The sequence below is a fragment of the Malurus melanocephalus genome, unplaced genomic scaffold (assembly GCF_030028575.1).
Source record: "Malurus melanocephalus ecotype Western Australia unplaced genomic scaffold, MMel_1.1 scaffold_651, whole genome shotgun sequence".
Taxonomy (NCBI): Eukaryota; Metazoa; Chordata; class Aves; order Passeriformes; family Maluridae; genus Malurus; species Malurus melanocephalus.
The window spans coordinates 235,741-255,636 of NW_026623883.1; the positions used below are offsets into that span (position 1 = coordinate 235,741).

At 41.0% G+C, this 19,896-nt stretch overlaps 1 protein-coding gene across 4 annotated transcripts in view; it reads right to left on the reverse strand.

The window, feature by feature from the left end:
- RASGRF2 (Ras protein specific guanine nucleotide releasing factor 2) overlaps positions 1–19,896 on the reverse strand; it is a 112,577-nt gene that overhangs the window by 21,444 nt on the left and 71,237 nt on the right. For 2 of the 4 annotated variants that reach the window (XM_057383675.1, XM_057383672.1), the window contains exons 16-18: positions 19,007–19,132; positions 17,667–17,756; positions 2,535–2,641 (exon numbers count right to left, since the gene is read on the reverse strand). In XM_057383675.1, coding sequence (XP_057239658.1) covers positions 2,535–2,641; positions 17,667–17,756; positions 19,007–19,132 — 323 coding nt within the window. Of the gene's footprint in view, positions 1–2,534; positions 2,642–17,666; positions 17,757–19,006; positions 19,136–19,896 lie in introns of all 4 variants that reach the window. The other 2 variants (XM_057383674.1, XM_057383671.1) reach the window with 1 other exon arrangement.

Genomic DNA, 19,896 nt, shown 5'->3' on the forward strand with positions numbered 1-19,896 from the left:
AAAGAGCAATGCTAAACTATCCCCAAGTGTGGTTTTGACACAGCTGCAAGACGGTGGAAGCAAATTGATTCCAAACCCCAGCCAAGGATTTTCTAAAGYAAAGTGAGCAAACACAAGGCTCTGAACCATTTGTTTGGGTAAGCCCTGCATGCCTCAGTTGATGCACTAATCCTGCCCCATGCTCTCACATGCAGGAGAGCAGCAGGCTGAGCGAGCCAAGGGCTCCAGAGGGAGGCCTGGAGKGAGGGAATAGTGAAATGGGATGATGCTGCTCAGAGCTTTTGAACAGATGCCTCTGTGTGAGTCTTGCACCGCTGCACAAGACATMAGGACAACAATTTAGGCAGCCTTGCCACTGGTGAATCTGAGAACACAGAATTATGCTGCAGAATTATTCACGAGCTGCAGCACCAGAGCATGTTGGCAGCACCACCTCCYCTGCCAGGGAAATAACCACACAGTTTGCACAGCTATTGTCTTTGAATCTCTTTGCATCCAGTGATGAGAAAATGGTGTTTTGCCAGAAAAAAAGTATGCATGGTCGGTCACCTTCACTAYTGGTGTAGGCTGGTGATGACCACAAAGATCCTGGGACACTGCAAGAAGAACAATCTCTGGACAGGGAGAAATTKCCCATTTGGTGCTGGGACTTTTTGCAGCAAAAGAAAATGCAAAGCAGACAGAAAAGAGTATCAAAATTGTGTGGTTATCTTTGTATACATCCATTTATTTCCACTCATTTTGCAACTTGGGGTTTTTTGTTTGTTTGTGTTTTTTCAGAATAAAACCTGCCCTGCTTCTGAGAATCAAACCTGCCCTTGGCTGCTCATGAAGATGAAGGATGTCTCAACCAAAGTTGCTGAGCAGCCAGAGAACAATGCAAATACCTTAAAATGTATAAAAGTTTTTGGCAGCACTGTTGTTCTTAGAGAATTTCAGTGTTTCTATTGTTTTGTCATTTTGGAAATTGAATAAGCATTTCCTCACCAGACAGTGGCAGCTCAGGATTTGCAGTTTGTGTTGTTACTGTAAAATAAGCTTGGAGCTACTGCTCTCCCAGGACTCTTCATCTTTACTGCCAGCATTTCACATTGTTTGGCCAGACAGTAATTCCTCACTTGTCCTCTTTAGAGCAGTCCTGTCCCATATTTTTTGGCAGCAACTACTCAGTTATTTCTGGTTTGCTTAGGTCTGCTGTCCTTTCTCTTTCCCCAGTCTCACAAGTGAACACAAAAAGCTGATTGCATGCTCTGTTGCTGTAGCATTTCTTACTTTCCATGCCAAAGCCCTTGCCATTTTAAAATATTTGCTATACTGGAATAGTAATGGACAAGGAGAAGTACAGAATTAAATTCTGATACCTTTGCCACAGAAAAAGAAATGGCAGTGAGAGACCATGGAGTCCAGGTAACATTTCCCCTTTGAAAATGCACAATGAACTCATTAACTTTGTCCTCTTCCTATTTTTAAAAGCATACCAACTGAAAACACAATGTAAAAATAATTGCAAAAGTATTCAATGAAACTACTTGTAGATATTGCTTAACGGAGATAAAAGTTCTCACACTTCCAGAATCACATAAATTAATGATATTTCAATTAGCATAGAGGATCAACTTGTGTCATAGCAGTTATTTAATATGAACTGGAACACAGTAAGAACCTACAGTAATAACAGTGTGCTGCCACTCCTGTTACTGCTCAAGATTTGCTTGTTTCTGACTTTAATTTAACAGGTAGTCAAAGAAAACTTGGTGTACATAGGCTGTTTCCAATAACTTGACATGATTAATCACTCCTGTGGTACCAAGAGAGGTTTTAGTAAGCTTTTCTGGGCTGTTCAGCTTTCCAAACACAACCAGATTTCCCACTTGCACATCTCTTACTGACTTAATTCTCCAGCAAACATAACCTCTACGAAAATTAAACCCTTTACAYGGGAAAAAGGGAATTGATTTCATGTAAGAAAGTTTGACATTGGTGCAGTTAGCTTTTGAGATGAAGTATCTTTTGTAAGCAATATGTACTGACAAAGCAGTCTGCAAGTGCTGTGAAGCACCATCTGCACAAGGTGTACAAAAATCTCTCGCTGCCAAAGAGCCCTCACTCTTCCTTCCTTCCTTCCTTCCTTCCTTCCTTCCTTCCTTCCTTCCTTCCTGCCTTCCTCCCTTCCTTCCTCCCTTCGTTCATTCTTCCTTTCCTTCATTCCTCCCTTCCACATTTTTCAATACTCTTCTACACGCCTGTCAAATTCTCCCAATATTTTTCCCACCAGTCAGCTTAAAGGATATTTCAAACCACTCAGACTTGTTTCCTTCCCTCCTCTGCCAACACCATTCATTGTACAATCCCAAATCAAACCCACAACCCTGCCAGGCTCACAGAGGGACCGCGTGCGCAATTCACAACAAACAAATGTATAAATTTCTGCACGAAAATTCGGTTATTTTACCACAGCGAGAGCAGCTGAGCCAGGCTGGCTGCAGCACGAACCATGTGAAATATTGATGAGTGTGTGTTTGAAGAGGGGGTACCTGTGAGTGTTTGGAGACCCAGTGCCGCAGGACGTTGAGGACGCGGTTGGTGGCGGCCCTGCGGATGATGAACTCCTTGTCACACGTGCGCTCCGAGTTGTTGAACCCTGCACAGAAACAAACCCACGCCGGAGTCAGTGGAGGTGGGGAAAATTAAAATACAATGTGGTTTACATTGTATTTTACAGAAGGTTTACAGATTTTTTTCGTGCAGTAAAAGGAAAGGCTCCTGACGGGGAAATACAAACATCCAGACCAAAGAAATTCTGCAGCATCAGTGGAACACAGCCTCGCCCATCATAATGCAGACACCTCCTGAGGTCAGCACTCACCTTTAGAAAGGTGAATTAGAAGAATTATTGTCTGTGTCATTAAATTTCAAGGCCTCCCTTCAGCATGGAAGAAATAAAATAAAGTGCATAAAGAAATAAAGTGAATCAAGCAATTCAAAACAAGCAAGGAAATTGGGGTTTTTTTTCAGTTTGGAAGAAATTCACAGCAAGAAAGAGGACCAGACTGAAGCTAGGCCTGTAATCTCACAGATTTGGATAGTCAATATGATTTAGAAAAGGGAATCAGGTAAATTTCAGAACTAGTAAAGAACAAGAGGAGGAAAGAAGTTTAAACACAGAGGAGAAAAAGGTCAGTACAAGAAATCTTCCTTCAGAAGATCAGTACTGTATAGGCTCTACTGATCAACACTGTTCAAATAAGCTGTTTGGTCTTATCACTGGGATGACAAGAAAATGGGAAAATGTATGGAAAACACATATACAGACCCAGCTACCTGAAAACAACAATTTTTCAGATGTAGCATTTCCCCACTTATCCTTTATGGACTCTTTTTGGGGAGGTTAGATAGAAGAAAAAGACTTATGAAGAAATATTTGTAAAAATAAACAAGAAACTTCCTGCCTGACATTTATATAATTGCTTCTCTTTTCAGTCTGCCGTAGCTTTAACATAAATAAAATCTGTACGCTAAAATGATGATCACACCATTTTAGTAATAATKAAATTGTTACATTAAACCCCCAAATGTCTTTTAAAATTGATAACTCTGAAGATAAACTTTGAAAAGTTTGTATTTTTCTAAGTTTCTGTTGCATCTGCCCTTGCACTGTGCTGCTCTCCATTCCATTTGGTGCACAGTCCAGGAACAGCTGGAAACACCCTCCCACATGACCAGTACTTTACTATTTTTTTGGCATAAAAGCTGCCTGAAAGCCCGTATTTATTATAAATAGCAAAGGCAGATTAAACTTCTATTTATTCTGTGACAAACCCATTGGAGGTATTCTGAAGGCTTGTATTAGTTTTGCTCTATTCTTATAACAGACAATCCAGAAAGTCCAAATTGCTGCTCTGTATTTTTGGCAGGATAAGCAAGACAGGAARTGTTTAACTGCAGTCTTACAACTTTTACTGCAGGTTACACCCCAACCCCTTAATGTATTTTCTACACTTACACTTCATGGGCATTTTTAAACTATGGAATATTACACTGTAGATGGCAGCTAGGATTCAGTATCAAAGGAAGTTCAATATTCAAGCATTTTAAGCAGTTTYGTTGCCCATAAAAAGAGAAATAAAGAAAATCTCTGAGGCTTTCCTTAGCAAAAGGTAACACAGGCAACATTTTGTGTGTTAATTTTCTRTGCCTTTCACAGTTAACCTATTGCAGAAGCAATTAGGGATGCACATTATAAACTGTTCAATTAGCCACTTAATTGCAGCAATGAAAGTCACAATGAAAATTATATATTAAAGCAGCAAAGTCTTTATCTAGGTAACATTAAGGAAAAGAAGTTGCASTAAGCTGGGAGAAAAAGAGAGAGAAGCCAACAGAGACAGTATTAAGTGAGCTACAAAAAAAAATAAAAAAGAGGGAAGGAAAAAAATAAAATCTCCAGAGACCACTTGAGCAAAGCTGTATGGTCCTGAGAATTTCATCAATTTTTAAGCAGGAATTAGCTTGTTGCAGAGAATGAGCAACACGTTCACCCAGATCCATTCTCTGAGTACTTAATGYTGATGTGTCGAACAAATAAATGGAGATTTCCAGTTGTGTAAGAGAAGGACTGGTTGAGTACAGCTGCCCCCTCCTGATCCCATTTTGCTCCAGGCTGAGCCCCTTTCCAGCTCCCTCCACACCTTTGTAAATCTGAATGTACACACTGAATAACAACTGATGTAATTAGGATCCTGCAAGGACCTGCCCACATCCAGAGCAGATGGTGAAATAACCTGAAACTCTCCACGGTAAATTTCTGTTCCTCTCCTGAAGGAAGCAATCTTTCCACATTAGAAATACCAGCAGTGTTTCTAATCATTAATCATCTAAGTGGGCAGCTGCTTCAGKGAGTGCTACTTTCAAGTAATGCTTTTCACCATTATCTGTTGAAATTAATATGTACTGGTTCCACAAATAGTATCTTCACATAATGGTGAGGCAGAACTTTTACCACAGGCTGTCAAACACAAAGTTAACCTGACAGCATTGCTAGTTTCACTGAATTACTTCTTTCAGTATTATTTGATCACTCTGTTCATGTTCTTGTCTTCAGATTATGTTATGCAAAAGATCCAGTCTCACCTTCACATGTTTTCTTTTGTGCACTTCAATAAAAAACCTGATATTTTTATAGCTTCCTCTATCAACAAAAATTAAAAATATAGTTGCTGAATAAATATAATGTCCACATTAAACACTTTAATAAAAAGCTACTATTTTTATAGCTTCCACTATCTACAGCAATTTACAGTCTTGCACCTTTAAAATCCACCTCGCCCAAGAGGAATGTTTGTATTATGATGCCAAATTCTGCATCAGAGACTTTAAAGAAATGAAACATGCACCTTTCCTTTCCTACGTCCATTACGAAGTTAAAAGCTCTCACTCTCTCACAGCAGCTGTGTTTTGTGCATTCTGTACTTCTGCACCCAGCAGGTGTTCCTGCCCATGGCAGAGGGCTGGAACAAGAAATCTTTAGGGTTCCTTCCAMACCAAAACATCTAARATTAGTCTAAGATTAATATAACAGCATGTGAGTCCTGACCACAGTAATTAACTTGTCCARAGTTTTGATGGCATAACAATAATATCCACTTCTAAGARTGGATATTATTCACAACAACTTGTGTAAGTTGTCCAGAGTAATGTAGAGTGATTTCAACAAGTTTCTCATGTCTTTCTCGGCAGAAATCTTCATTTCAGAAGCAGATTTGATGCACCAATTTCAATGCAGTGCCCTGGAGTCATGCACTGAAGGTTTGTGAGCACCCAAGAATGGGAGAAAATCGCACTCCAGCCTTTGGGAAGATCCCAGCAAACCCCACAGAGTCCCAGGGAGGAGGAAAGGGAATGTTCACGCTCACCAGGCAGATCAGAAATAACCAAAACTGATGAACACAATCGAGACTTGTCAGCCAATTCCACCACTCAGCATGGCTCAAATCTGACACCACTGCTACTTTCTGACCGGGATAAAGAACAAATACTGGGGCACAGTGGTTTTCATCCAGATTAAAACTGGAAAAGCCTCTCCAATATATGCAGCACAACAGAAAAGCCTTCCTAACACACAAGAAAGCCCCCGAAAAGAGTTGATTTTTTTTTACCTCAATATACCCAAAAAAGTTTGGATGAGTGTTTATGTATTCCCATCATTTGGTCACATATTCTCAAGCAAGTAAATGGGTTTCACACATTTTCACAAATATGTGTCAGAAAATGAGTATTTTAATGTTGGTAAGAAATCTGAACTGCCAGGGATCCAGCCCTTCTTTCTATTTCTTTATTTATGACATTGGACTGTCATACACTGGCCAGCCAAGAATAGCAGAGCTGGAAAAGAAAACCACAGTAACCGTGATGAAAAAAAGGATGAAGATTATGACATCCTGTTCACTGCGTGAAGTACAGCATATTGGCTCAATAATACAGTCCTTCTTCTTTTTTTTCCAGTTACTATTGAATGATCTTTCTCAACCTAGACCTAGACCACTCTGTGGGGTTTTATATGAGGTTTGAGAGCAGTAGCTGTAACATTTAGCCACAGTCTTCTGTCTCCCTCAGTTTATAAGAGAGGAATATTTAATCATTCACAACATCAGCTTTGAGTTTGTTTCACAAAGGKTCACAAACTCATTCAGCATCAGAAGCAGCTGTTAAAAACCAGGAGCAATCCAGAGTCCAACGCATTTCAGGCATTTAATGTCACTTTTCCTGGTCCTTGGGACATATGAAATCATTCTGTTCTAAGAAATTCGCCACTGAAAATCCCTGTTGTAACCACCCACGTCAGAAATAATTCCAAGTATGTATTTGATTCTTCTGCCTAAAGCCTCTGCCACACATACAATCTAACTATCAAATCAAGTCAGGGGATTATGGTCTTAGTAAGGTAAATCCCAGAGATTCACATGGACCAGCTGATGTACAATAGTGTAACACAGATAGAGATCCAGTGACTGCGTTTAATTTCTAAAAAATATTTAAGGGAAAGGTTGCTAAACTATTTTTAAATGACCCGTGATTTAGAAAGGCTTTTTCTACTCAGAGAAATTTAAAGAACACAGCATTGAAATAAAGCAGTCGTGTCAAGWTTATGCCATAAACTTGGACTAAATCCAGAAGTCTAAAAATACACCAGTCCAGCAAAATAATTTCAGTTTAATGGATGGGAGAGAAAGGTAAGTGGCTAAAGAAGGTTTTCAAGATCCAGATACTGTTTTATGCCTCACAGTAATGCTAAGGTTGTTCTGAGAATTACTATAATCTATGAGATGATTTGCTTAAAGCATGGCTACCACAAAGAATGAAAATATTCCTTTAAACTCAAAGAAATACCCAAATTTGAAGATCTGTCCTTCAAAAGTCCTTAAAAAGAGGATTGCTGCTGTATCTATAATTACCACACACCCTTGAGATTTCTGGGGTTTTTAATGGAAATATTCTCTCAGGAGACTACATCAGTTTCAATCTGAAAAAGGAGATCTTTCAAACTGCTAAACACTGAAAACATACTTACAGTTACAAGTCATACAACTTCTTATTGAAAGTCAGTATCTCAGAGTAAAAAAAAACCAAAAGAGTTCATTTTTTCAGGTAAAATTCAGCAGCAAAACAAGAACATCCTRTTCTTTTCTTCTTTCAGAACCAACAAAGAGACATAACAAGGAATTAAAGTTTTAACCTAAACACAATTCTGAATTTTGGCACACCTGTATGCATCTTCAAAATCASACTTTGTTTGCACACAAGAAGTGTTTGTGTGTGCACCCACAGGTAAAYTCACAACCCAATTTTTCCCAATTGCAGCCACCCAAACCTTGTGCCTTTGTTTACAGATGCATCTCTAGAAAGGAGCAGATCCCCAATTTCAAAAGCTGTTGCAGCCTGTCGTGTCCTCAGACTTCAGAATGCCATGACAGATGTGCAATGTGACAGCAGACTGTCCCTATGGCTTACATAAAAAAGTATAGGGAAAAACTGACAAAGAAGAAAAGTCTTTTTGAACAACTCTTAGCAATTACAGTGGTGAATCTTCAATACTCCCCAGACTTCTTTTTTACTGCAATAATTTGAATTATCTGCTATGAATAGTGACAAGAATGGCAACACCCCAGCTGATATTTCTTTGAATTTATACATCTGYTTGTGTTCCTGCTACGTCTCTTATCTTTCAGGGATCAGGTAAGCAACTCTTACCTACTGATGTTTTCCTGCATTTCAAATGATCCCTCACTCTGGATTTCCTTAATGACATTTTATGTACCCTACTACCTTGCTCTGCYATCAATATGAGTACAGCAGATATTTATTTATTGCATAAGACTCACAGTCTTTCCAAGAACTATTCAGAAGAAGCTTTCAGACACTTAAAATGCTTGGTGTGCCCTACCACAAGAAACAAAGTCTRTGACAATGTACAGACAAAAAGAGAAAATCACATTAAATGGCTTTTGGAATTTGTACCTTTAGTTCATTGGGGCTTTTTCAATTAAAGGAACTAGCTTATGAGATTATTCATATTTTTATAATGTCAATAGGAATAAAGGTTAAATGGAAAGGAGGAGATAATTGCAAGGAGCCAAATGGATCATTATTCAGACCATCTGTGARCAGAGAGTTGACTGTCACGCAAAACAAAAACTGGCAGGAAGCACACCAGTCACCAAAAAATCTCTGAACAAAATGTCCAGCTCACAAGCAGCTTCCAGACCATTCAGGACTGGGTCATAATGGAAGCCACAACAAATATTAATTATGCAAGTAGCACTTAGGCACAGCGGGAGTAATATGAAAGAAAAAAGGTATAAAAATCCTCCCCAAACTTCTCTCCCCACACCACTGCAGCTGCTCAGGACTCAGTGCAGTAGGTCAGGAAACAAATGCTTCATGGCTCTGTAGCTCAGGAAATGTCCAGGAAAAATACTGATTTCCTGAGTAGCCAGCTCCTCTAACAAACTTTGGTAACAAACTAGAATAAGACATTAATTCAAAATAAAGGAATACGTAAGTAAAAGCAGGAGATCTTACATTTCTGCAAAATTAGGGGGGGAAAAATCATTTGTACTTATGTCTTGACTCCCAGAGCTGGAATCACATGAGACAAAACTTTAATTATCAAGCCATTTTCAAAGAAAACTGCAAATCAGATCAGCCAATTACCTTCAATTTCTTAGCAACTGCTTTTGTTACAACTCGTGAATGAACAGCCTGGAACAAGGATCCCATTTCTCCCCCTGTAGGGCATGGCCATCAGCCCCAGATGACCCCAGCCCCTCACTGACCCCACACTGGACACAGCCCTGGTCACTCTGCTTTGGTGGCAAACCCSGGGCAGCTCCTGCAGCCTCAGGAAGGGACACTGGTTGGGTCTAAAACAGCATTTTCTTGTCACATAATCATTTTTGGTGCCCAACACTGTCAGCTGTGGCGTAACTCAATGAACATTTCCCACACTGAGTTTTTAAATGGAGATGGGAACTTCAAGAAGTTCCATGTTCAGGTCTCAGAATCTGCAGAAATGGGTCTGGGAATCTCATTAAAATGTGTTCCCTAGAGGGAACAAGTGCTCACTTCCCCAGAGCCTGGCTGGAGCMATCAGTTACACAAAAATGTCAAGGAGAAAGACTTGGCTGAATATGTAAGGACCAGGGGAGGTTAACAAATCCTACACCAGCTCTTCACTTTATTGGAACAAAACAGCTTAAATTTCTGACAAAAAGGGGGCACTGGTAGGGTTAGAACACAAGCAGCATTGATAAGCAGGACATGATTGGGTGGCATTCTGTCTCTGACAGAAGATGAGGCACCCCCAGACTCAATCCTGGAGTTTCACATGGAAACCCATGACCTGAGGAAGAACAGATAAAATCACAATCTTCTTTCAAGTGCTTAGATACAGTCTCATCTTAATTTTTAATTGGAATAYCATCACCAAAACTGCTTTCTTTCACGTCTGGATCCAGAAAGGGGAAGTTCTACAAACCTTTCCCAGAACAGGAATGAGATGTTATAGCCCAGAAAATTACTGGAGTGCAGATTTATCATAAACACTGTTATGCGGCATCACACTGAGTATCAGGCAGAAAATGACACACATTTTCTGGTTTTCCTTCAGACACGGATACTTTTATACAAACTCAGTAAGAAATATACACCTTTCCAAAGATCAGCATTTAGCCACTGATGAAATTTGAGACATTTAGCACAGCAGAGGACTGGATTACCCAGTCAGCCACATAACATAGAACCCAGCTCGGAATCACATCAGAAATTGTTTGCTTGACTTTTACATCAGCAAGGAAATCTCTCTCTGCCCGTCTGTCCTCTCTCTCACAATGAAAAAAAGAAAGCGTTTCCCTTACAGGCCTCATTTAATTCCCATCTTTGCCAAATCCCWAACTAACTCAGCTGCCTACACCAGAAACTCCATCTCAGGAAACACAACGGTGTRATGCCACTTTAATATTCCTGTGTTCAGAATGAGGAAAGTTCTCCCTGAACAGGACAGCTGATACCCCTGAATGCAGAACCCTAGACATGTCCCTGTGTGCCAGGGGGTGACAGCTGAGGAAATTCCACATGTTTAGAGCTGTCCATCCCAGGGAGCAGCAGGATCCCGCTGGGAGTGTCAGCCCAGAGCACGGTGCCCCTGTGAGTCACATCACGGAGATGAAGGCTGAGCACACCTGSCAGCAGCACCGTGTCCCTGCTGGCAGCGACACACTCAGCGGGGCCTGAGCTCCCTGCCATGGCTTGGCACAAGCTCTGTCATTCCATTAGTYCAATTAGTGCTTCTGCCAGAACAAACAAAACAAAAACGTTGTCGCACCGGGAGCTGGCACGTGGCTCAGACAACTGTGGAACAGCTYCACTGGTCACAACCCAAAACAAGCCAAGCAACTCTCCCCGAAAACTTCCATGAAACTTTCTCATGACCGTTTTGATGCTTTAAAATACACAGCCTTAATCAAGCTGTGYCTGATTTATCAGAATGGAAAGACCCACACAAGACCCACTGTGGATCTCTCTGAAACACAAATCACTACTTTCAGCTCATTTTCATCCCTCTAATATCGTGTGAGTAATCAAGCAGGGCTGAAGTGTGTTAGACTGAGAGCTCACAGGACTCGTCTGGCTCAACTTCAGCGCTCCCACAGCTCTCTGGAGATCTGTCATTCTGGAAACCACAGCTGTAATTTACAAAGGTCCATTTCTATTTGCTGCTGCTGCTGYAGTTGGGTTATGTTACAGCTGACAAACTCCTACAGCACCTCTGAGATGAGACCATTCCATGCTCCTTCCAGTGGCTCCCGAATTCGACACTTTCACAAAAGCATTTCCACGCTGCTCTTCTTCAACCACATTCAGCTGCTCTCAAATTGCGGTTTGGCAGCTCTACMTCCCAGAAAGTACTGCAAAGGGCTGCAATGTTTCACCCCAGGCAGTGATCAAGAATACAGTAATAGCCAGTTCRAAATGAATCAGGCATTTACATTGCAAAAGGAATACACGCTTCCCTTTGTTCATATTTTCTTTTCACTTATGCACATAGCTATTGCATCCAAAAACAGTGGAAAGTAGTGTGCAACTAACACACTACTTTCTTACAAAGTTTTAGATTCAGAAAGGAACTTGATCCTTGTAGACAGGGACATGAAGGCAGGTCCATGATCCCAAGATTGTATTAACTGTTTTGTCAACAGGGCAAAACACGCAGTGGGAGCACCGGCAGCAGCACCAGGAGGCACTTCTGAGTGCCCAGGTGAATTGAATTTCTCTGAAGGACCAAGGCACTGGCATTTAGCACTTGCAGCAAATGAACAGAGCAGGTTTTGCACTGATTTCAGTGAGAATCTGCTGTGGCTGCAAAGGCCTGTTGCTTCTGCAGGTAGAATGTAAGAGCTATGCCAAAGCAGAGGATGCCAGAAAAAGGTCCGGTCAACAGTCAAATCAGTTTTGCTAACCTGAAACCGAAGACAATTTAGATTAAAACTGCTTCTTTGTGAAAAGAGAAGGAGGTAAATAACTTCAGCCAAAGGTAATTTAGCACCACAGATGTGTGCAGTGAATTGAAAGGGATAGTATACATGCAATTCATTTTTGTGTGGAAGCTTCAAAGCTTCAAGCTGTCATTTTAATTGCTCCTTTAAATCACTAAAATTAGAGACATTAAACCTATCTGTCCCTGTCTCTAGCACAGGGCAGATTTTCCTATGTGTAAATCATTATTTGTCAGAGATACTCCCCCAAAGACTCTTTTTCCCTTCCTTTTTTCTCACTCTCTCCTCTCCCTCTCACATGTGCTTTAAAAAACAAATGCTTGTGGCGAGGAAGCCAGGCCCCCCTGCCAACCACTGCTGCCATCCCACTCCCATAATGTCACCTTTTTCTGGTGAGAAATGGGACATTCTCTGCTGGAGGAGGAGGAAGGCACACTGGAGTTACAATGCACCAGCTAAAATCGGGTGGCAGAGCTGTGAAAACAAAGCTGCTGTATTTGTCAGGGAACAGTTCATTTGTTTGGGTGGAAGTATTTGCTTCTTGTCTAATATTAATTATTCTTGTTGGGAGATCTTTGGTCTCCAGCTTGAGCTGAGGCAGAAATAAGCTTCTCATAGTTCTTTTAACCTCTCTGCTACAAATATTGAAGAAATAATACCCAAGATCAGTTTGGATCTTGAATTCAAGTTTTTTTTTTTCGAAACAATCTCCTTGAACCCCATGTTCAGTAGAACCAAAAAAAAAATTACTGATTTTAGAATCAACTACTTTTCTTCAAGATRTGTTAGACATTGTTAGGAGAGAAGAAATCTATATCTTTGGCAAGCTTACCTACGTACTTTTTACCTAATTCATTGTTTAAGAAATGGCATTATTTTGCTAACTTGGCTTCATCCATACAACTATGTAGAGATTCTAAATAAAACTCCAATCTCTTCAAGCCTTAGAGAGTACCTTCATACCTTCAAATTGTTAACAAGTATGAGGGCCTGCAAAGAAAGCAGTTTTGGTAAATGAAAACCAAAAGGGTTTTTTTTTTTTCTTTAAAATCATTGCATAGTATCTTACTGATCCTAGTGCTGTGCCGTGATTCTGTGCACAACAGATGTAAATAAAAGATTAATGAGAGAGAAAAAGGCAATAATACATTTCAAAGAATGGAACTAAAGTAAAACACGGAACTTTGCGAGTTCTAGAAGCCACAGGTAAAAGAAATAATYCTCCATGTACACTATTTTTATCTACTGTCACGGTTTGTGTGGGTGCTGTGTAGATTATGCTGCTGCTGCTGCTGCTTAACTCCTGTAACATCTGTAGGATTTCTGCAGCAAGACTACAAATGAYTGGTGAGTATTTTGGCAGGAGGTTCCTCTCCCACGTTTCCAGTCTCACTGSTTGTTTTGACACTGGCTGTGTGACAGACTCAGAGAGAGGAGGAATTCACTCCTAAGGAGATTGGGCTCACTGCAGCTGCAGATCCACTCCAGGACTATTCATGGCAAAGCTAAAACAAGGGGTTAGCAGGATACCTGTTAGGATGAGACAATTCACAGCAAAATTTTTGTAGGCACTTTTCCATATTGTAAGCCAAACATGTGAGCAGATCTAGAGAACTTCTGTGTGGATTTTGTCACTGATTAAAGCAGACATCAAGAACCAATTTTATAGAGGTGTGCAACAGAGGGAGAAGAAACTGCTGAAGTCCATTCCTATGCTAGAATCTGTTAGTGTTGTTAAAGTATTTTTATACATTGGGAAAGGAATGAAGGGTGTGAAACAGGCTGTTAATGGTGACAGAACACTGCAGTTATCCAGCTGTCCCTCACATCCCTCCAAAGAGAAAGGACATGTAAAAGACAGAACATACTCTATTTATCCCTACTGTGCATATCATCCTCCATACAGGCCCCAAGCTGTGMACCTGGGGTGCCTTATTTAACTTTCTACACTTTTACTTCATGCTTCTTTTTATCTTTATCATGCTGTTAAAATACACGACTAATACGCAAATTTTCTGGAAGCAAACAGACAAAAATACGTTTAAGATATGTAGAGATTAATATTTAACCAGGCAGAYGAACTAAACAATAGGAAAAGTAGCACAGCTTGGCATCATCAAAGCAGCTAACTGTAAAGTAAGTGGCAATAACAGCAATAAAATCAGTRAGTCAAAAAACACCTGCTGAAGGGCTTGAGACCCTGGAACCTGGGTGAGTCTGTTCCTCTCACAATGTCCCTCTCCAGATCTCTCTAAACTCCAACTGATTGCACAAGGAGTCTCTAACTCCTGCTCCTTTTGAAACTTGGTCCATGGAAACCATCTGATGTATCTACATCTTGCTCCAGAGAAGGCAGCAAACCATAGAATTTTAGAATATTTAGGGTTGAAAAAGATCTCTGAGAACACTGAGTGCAGCCCTTCACCCACACCACCTTGTTCACCCCTTTCACAGAAATTCCTCATCAAGCCTCCAGCCCTCTCTTCTCTAAACTTCACATGCACAGAAGCCATTTCATAACTCAATTCATCCTTGATTGCAAACTCTCAACCCTTTCCACCTCTCAGTCTCTCACCTCAGTCAGGACTGTACATACCCTTCAATATGCGTGCAAATTTTGCATTTGTGCTGTGGTACCATTATAATTTTGTACCAGTTCCTTCCATGTAATTCCTGATGTTTCCTTCACCTTTCTGGCTCCTGCAGAGCACTGAGATCACTTCAGGAWATGACCTGTTCCCATCCTCATCTCTCAGCCCTGAGCCAATCCTCTCAGGTGCAGAGCTCACATTGTTTTGCYTCATGTGCATCACTTGCTATTAATCAACACAGGATTTAATCTGTCACTCTACTCACACTCCATGTAGGAGTATTGTAAAGGGCACACGTCACAGTGTCTGCAGCAGGGAAGCCAAGGAGTGACTTAATAAAACAAAAAAAAAAATGCCAAAAAATCTCATTCACTGCCCAAAACTGATTCACTGATTGGTCATGTCCATCCTAGAAAATGTGAATGAGACAGGACACCACTGGGAAGAAGAAAGGCATTATTTTAAAAAAATCTCACTATCAAGACAGCACGCACGGGAAGTAAACCCTACATTTATTTGATTTACCCAAATTTGAATTTCACAACTCTTCAATTTTAGTTCTATCTCTACCACAAATTACTGCACCAAGTTACAAAACAGGTGATTCCATGGTTTAAGGTCTGGGTTGAAATCTTTCATTTTTAGACTTAGGTGGACACTGGATTACTCTAACTCAGTCTCCTGAGACTCAAAACTGCACATTTTCCTGTCAAATCTGCTGCACAATCTTCTGTTTTTTACATCAGACAGGACAATGACCTTTTAATGAAGGGCTAGCTGAAACAACAGCACARAAAAGAACTTAGGAATGTTAGGACTGCTTTTTTCCCTTTCAACATTCCCAAGCTTTGATTCCTTCAAATGACGGTGTAATTGAGGATTGTATTTTCTCTCATACTTCACAGACATATGAATATTGAAAAGCGGTGATTTTAGCAATACAAAACCAGCATTTTTTAATCGAATTAGTTCCTAGTGGGAAAACCCAATATTTTTTTATTCTTACTTTGCTTTCTAAACAATTTGCAAACATACTGGGTTAATTCATAAAGCAGATTGTGTCAGTGATTCCATGCAGYGCCTGATTCCAAAGGCAGAGAATACTCATAATTCAAATAAAGATTGCTAAATGCAAGTTTGTGACAGGTTCTGAGAGGTTGTGACAGGGCCTGAGAGGGGGATGAGGAGTGGGAAAGGGGCTCAGCCTGGACAGAATGGGATCAGGGGACACCTTGTGGCTCTGCACAACTCCTGACAGCTGTAGATCAAGTGTTTGCACCTGGGTGGTCAATACAGTGACCATTTAGCAAAATCATTAGGCTATGGAAGGGCACAATCAAAAGCACRATAAACATTAACCAGGGAAGGAATAGAAGCTACACTCCATTGATTCAAAGCCTCACAAATTAACAAGTTAGGCCACCTATGCCAGCCTTTCTCATMACCAGGCACASCAGCASCAGCTCACCAGGCAGTCAGTCACAACTGTGGGGTCACTGCCCACCAGGGACYACCAAAGACACTGCCAGGACAGAGAACACTGCTGATGGGAGGGAATGTGTGTTAATGACCTCAGGGAAATGTTACCGTATCAATGTTTGTTCTGGGAAAACCTGAGTCTACACGTAAAACACAGCCCAAGAAGAGGAACCTGTCTGTGCTCAGCACACACGGTATCTCAGAGCAATGTTCCCTCATGCACCCAGCACTGAGTGAACAATGACAGCTTCTTGGTGCTGTATGGCTGTTAGGGATGCTTATTTTACCGATTTTTGGTGCCAGGAGGGGACAGCCAGAGGGGATTTGGGCTCTGCTCCAGGGAACAGGGACAGGAGGAGAGGGAACGGCCTCAGGCTGGGCCAGGGCAGGCTCAGGGGGGACATCAGCAGGAATTTGCCCATGGAAAGGGTGCTCAGGCCTTGGCAGGGGCTGCCCAGGGAGCTTTGGAGTGCCCAGCCCTGGAGGTGTCCAGGGAAGGGCTGGAGGTGGCACTGAGAGCTCTGGGATGGGGACACGGTGGGCACAGCTGGGACACTGTGGGCTGGGAGGGATTTTCCAGCCAAAATAATTCTCTAATAGAGTTCCTAACAGTGAAAATCACTGTCCTGTAATCTAAACATCATACAAGTACACCAGACTAAGAGCAGAACTGATCCATGACCATGCAGAAATTATTTTCTCCTGATGTCTTCTCACCCATCAATCAGTGGCAATAACTTTAGACATAGTGGATACAAAATCCACTGAGATTCATGGGGATTTACTGTCTTACGCAGAATTCCATGGATAATTTTGAGACTGGGGTCTTCAAAGCAGTTTCTTGATATTCCAATGGAAAAAATGCAAGTGTGAGTTTACAGCTGGATTGTGCTTTGTCACACATGATCAGAATGAACTGTGGGTTTGAGCAAGCCAAGCCAAAGTGAAATTGATTTTGTACACTTAAGAGAAGTTTGGGTTTATGTGCAACATGATCTATGAGAGGACTCTGTTAGTGGAAAATATTGATATGCCAAATGGTACACAGCAAGACAAGCAGCACATTCAATACTTAACATTTTATCTTGCACTCAATACCTTCAGTCAGTAGCTGCTTTCCGAGGAATATACGGTACATACTTACAATTAGTAAAATTTAGTAGAATTGCATACTACCTCTGGACATAGAAAACCTCATTTTAAAAAATAAAATCTTCAATTGTAAGTTCAATTAAAAAAAAAAACAAGACAGATACTATCTGGATGCTTAGCAGATCACATACATGTCAAATATTCATCTTTCAGTAATAGGTWGGATTGCAAATATTAAGAAATCAACTAATAGACTTGAAAAAGGTCTTAAAAATACCCAGTTCCAACCCTGCCATGGGCAGGGACACCTCCCACTAGACCACWTTRCTGCCAAGCCCTGTCTGACTCAAGAATTTGCTGTCAAGAACACTGAGGTATGTTCTTGAGGAATGTTCACCTTCTGAGAGCCCATGCACCCCTCTGTCACTCGTGTCTGTACAGCACACCCTCTCACCTGGTGGGCTCCCGTGCCCAGCTGCAGCTGTGGCAATTGCAAAAGCAGAAGCAGGAGAAACKGAGCAGTGGCTGTTGTCAGCAGTCTGCACTGTAAAGGGAAAAGACAGGAAAAAAATTACCTTCTACACACTTTGCATTAAACAGCAACAACACTTAGAATCTTCAGTACAGATTGTAACTGTCAGTGTTCCATGTTGTCATTGTCAGATGATTTTCTGTTAAAGACAACAAAAGTACCATAATCATAATCATATTTGTAGCTTATCTTTTCAGACCAGTATAATTAATGTTGCCATACAAAAACATCTAACACACTGACAAGGTCAGGAACAAGTATCTTAACCAAACAGGAGTGGGGGTAAAAAAGAGAGAGAAAAACAATGGTATAGAAAATTATCTCAACAAAAAATTACATCAGAGAATTAAGCAYATTCACCAGCTTTTGATGACTGTATTCACATGTTTTCCCTGGTTGCTGCCCARGAGAAGCACAGTTTTGCAGGTTCTATCGAATTTCTCTACAGGGAGTTCTGTGAACATTGACTCAGACTCAGATAATACGACATTGCCTGCAGTTTCCAATTCACAAATCTTGCCTTCTTGTCACAAATGTGCCCTATCACAGAAAATTACTCTTGGTTTAAACTAAAAGTGTCCTTGCAACTTATGACCCAGGTGGGAAGACTCTGCTYTGCTTTTGTTTTAGTCCCAGGCAGGGAACACTGGCCCACAAACCTGACCTGCATGAGGTGGTAGCACTTGAAGKGTTCATGGATGCAGCTCACAGCCCTGCTAATGACTTCAAAGAGCCATGTGAGAGCTATTTGAGGAGCTCCAGCTCTCTTTTTCCTCTTCAACTGAGCAGCTTATTCAAATCTTGGAATGAATAATGTGACACCATCTGTAAATGTTCAGTGTTACACAAAGAAACAGACACAGTCACTCCCCACTGACAATGGGTGTTGTGTTTCGTGATTGCATATGGTGCCCAAAATATGTCCCCTCATCAGCTGAAAAAAATATGTCGAAGTCTTGAGAGCTCTGTGAGAACAGGACTGATTCAACATTGCTCTTGAACTTGGGCACATCCTGCTTGAGCTATTTCAGAGCACTGAATCATACTGAAGTCTCAACACGCTTCCATGTCTCATTACTGCTACTCAAATTTGGGCRCACTTCACGTTTTAATGGCTTTTTTACTTTTTAACACCTGAGAAACAAGAAAAATACGAGCRAACCAGATGATTATTGCTTTCTACTGACCTGCACAGACCACAGGCACAGTGATTAAACCCTATTTAAAGTGTCTGGCAAAGCCTGGACGTGTCAGTGTCTCACCTCCTGGCTGACGGTAGCGGAGGTGACGCGGTGTCGAAGGGGACCGGCACGGGGACAGCTCTGCGGTGTCCACTACTGAGGTGCTTTCAGGAATAGTCCTGTCCACTGACACAGATTCGAGAACTGCTGCTTTAAAAGAGAATAAATGTCAGTACTGATGATCACGCATAATTTGGTTTACAGTTGTTTCAAACGTTACCGCTTCTGGAACTTGCCATGAGATTTTGCCATTAACTCAGCAATAATTTCCTCTGGATGGATTGAAAAGAGTGGGAAAGTTTTGTACCAATGACACAAAAGCTAAAAAATAAAGAACTTGGTGAAAACCAGCAAGCTGTCAGTTTTAAAGTGTGTTGGATAAACTTAAACTTTCAGTCAGGAGAATATGCAGTGACATGCACAAATAATAGGGGTACTCGAACTCACAGGTGTTCTCTGAGCTAGGGAAAATAATCCTTGTTGAATAACAAAGTGYAATCAAAATCTGTCCAATAAAATTGCCAAACAGCACTGGAGAGCAAACTAGTCCATGGCGGAGTTCTTTTATCAGAAGAATTTAAAAAAGGAAAGGGAGAAATACTCCTTTCAAAATAAGGGAAAACAGGCTGATAAAATGTATCCTGCATTTGATGTGAATGACAGCTCTGCCTGCAGCATAAGCATTGTGTATATARAGCTAAATATAAACAGAAACTTTGGAAAGCAGAAACTCTGAAAGCAAACAACTTTGAAAGCAGRCAAAGGAGGTGAAAATTCCAGCTTATAAATGGACAACAGCCATAGAGAACAACAATCACCATAATAATATGTCCCAGGCAATACAATCTGTGCAGTTGTACTGGATTTAGACTAAGCCAGAGCTGGTTTTTTGGTGTGGTTTTCTTTTGTTT